General features: G+C 41.2%; 1 protein-coding gene across 1 annotated transcript; it reads right to left on the bottom strand.

Annotated features, from left to right (window-relative positions):
• Positions 1-612: 612 nt before the first annotated feature.
• LOC141642219 (uncharacterized) lies at positions 613-1,827 on the bottom strand. Its single transcript, XM_074450940.1, has 2 exons — positions 1,807-1,827; positions 613-1,218 (listed from the first exon to the last, which is right to left on the bottom strand). The coding sequence occupies exons 1-2, from the start codon at positions 1,825-1,827 to the stop codon at positions 613-615; spliced, it is 627 nt and encodes a 208-aa protein (XP_074307041.1).
• Between the last annotated feature and the right edge of the window lie 279 nt (positions 1,828-2,106).

Below are 2,106 nucleotides of genomic sequence, written 5' to 3' on the forward strand. Positions count from 1 at the left end.
ATAAAATGAACTTCTCCGCGTGTTCACCCCAAGCTCTCCATATATAATCGGACATACATGCCCACTTACGACAGAAACACTCCCAAGCGTGCTGAAACGCTTCCTCGGTAACTGCATTGATCACCTTATTCCAACCGTCTTCTGAATTTGTGATGACATGTTTCTTCATACCCTCAGTGCCGAATAATGTCAAGGCTTTTGCATTGATGGCTTTGTTCACATGCCATCGACACAACAAATGATCAACCCAGGGAAATATTGCCGCAAGAGCGCTAATCAAACCCAATTCCCCGTCGGTGACAAAAACAGAAGGGGGCGCTTCGGTGACATCTAAAATGTCAGCTAACTTCTTCAACAACCACTTGTAATTCTCGTCAGACTGGGTAGGAATCATCGAATATGCAACTAAGAAGAACGATCCCGTGGGTGTCACACCAACCATCTCAATGAGTGGATTCTTGTAAGTGTTGGTTTTATAAGTCGAATCCATGATGACCACATAAGGATAAGCCCGGAACAACTTAATCGCTTCAGGATGTGCCATGAAAATGTGAGTCAACTCTTTTGACTCGGAATCAATCTCGTGCCAATGGACGTATTTTGCTTCTACCGCTAGAGCCAACATTTGCTGAGCGGTGTTTCTTTCACCCCTAACTTCTTTCCTAATTTTCCTTGTTTCATTATATAGTTGGGTGCTTGACGGTTGAGGTTTTCGGGGGTTCTCAAATGAAGACCATTTTTAATATCCCTCGGTAGAACCCCGACCAATGTTTGTTGCCTAACATATGCCTTCTCTTCCGCGTCCAATCCCGCAAAGTGCTGATCCCCGTCCTTATAAACGGCTACGTTGTGGTTGTGTAGCCCAACACCCTCTGAGGTTACAATGTTCCACACTACCGTCACTTGATCATTTTTAGACACGAAATTTTGAACGGCACGAATACGAAACTTGCATGAACACTTCTGCGACCTCTTTGGCTTTTCAAGATCATCCGATTCTTTTCGTAACCCATGTCTTTTACATCGAAAATAGCTTGCCAACAACCCGTTCTTTTTCCTTTTTTTAGCTCTGTTATTTGCTTTAACCAAAGCAAACCCATTCTCGTATGCGGTTTTATTAGCCCAATTGAAAGCATCGTCACGCGTTTCGAAATCTATAGTAGTCTCGAACAACGGGTTGTAATCAATTGAATTCTCGTCAAAAGTCTCCCACGATTTCTGTTACAAGCAATATGGACTATAGTAAGACAATAAAAATGATTCATAACCTAAATAAATTGCGTAAAACGAAAGAAAAACAAGTTAAAACGAGTAGAAAACGAGTAATTCATACCTAAAACACGAGACTCAACAAACGACCGTGGCCAAACATTACTTTCCAACGATCGACCATGGACTAACAAGGAAAACCAACTTTCATCCACGGCCAAACAATGAAAATCAACGTTTGACCGTGGCCAAACCATGGATTTTAACGTTTGACCATGGCCAAACCAAGGATTCCAACGTTTGACCATGGCCAAACGTGGAAATCCAACGTTTGGACCATGGCAAACGTGGAAATCCATCGTTTGGTCCATGGCAAACGTTGATTTCCACCGTTTGGACCATGGTCTGAACGTTGGTTTCCAACTTTGGTCCATGGTTCATCTTTTGGGGGACAATTTTCAGATTTACGCAAAAAAAATCAAAATTTCGCTACTACTAAGTTAATACGTCAAGTAAATCAACTATCGAATAGAATTAACGATGCGCAAAAAAAATTGAAATTAAGCAAATATTGAAGTGAGTAAGTTGTTTACGTACCGCTGAATCGGGATCCGACATATTGGTAATTGTTGTTGTTGGTTTTTGTTTTTAATTTAGTTGAGTTTGAGAGAAATTTTTTTAGAGAGAGAAAGTCAAAGGGGCAGTTATCGTCTTTTTTTATGAAAAACGTCGTCGATATTTACTAAAACGTCGTCGATATAAATCAGCTCCCAAAATATCCTTCCAATCCACGGTGTTAATCAAGGCGGATCAACCCCTTATGGCCCGTCTATGTAACCCGACAATAGATTGTATACAATGTTGCATATGCCTAGGGTCCGATTCAAGTAGCCCAAC

The sequence above is a fragment of the Silene latifolia genome, chromosome 1 (genome assembly GCF_048544455.1).
Source record: "Silene latifolia isolate original U9 population chromosome 1, ASM4854445v1, whole genome shotgun sequence".
NCBI classification, from domain to species: Eukaryota; Viridiplantae; Streptophyta; class Magnoliopsida; order Caryophyllales; family Caryophyllaceae; genus Silene; species Silene latifolia.

Coding starts and splice junctions, on each gene's coding strand:
- LOC141642219 (XM_074450940.1), bottom strand. CDS start 1,827: ATGTCGGATCCCGATTCAGCG. Junction 1,219..1,806: donor TGTCGGATCCCGATTCAGCG/GTACGTAAACAA, acceptor TGCTTGTAACAG/AAATCGTGGGAGACTTTTGA.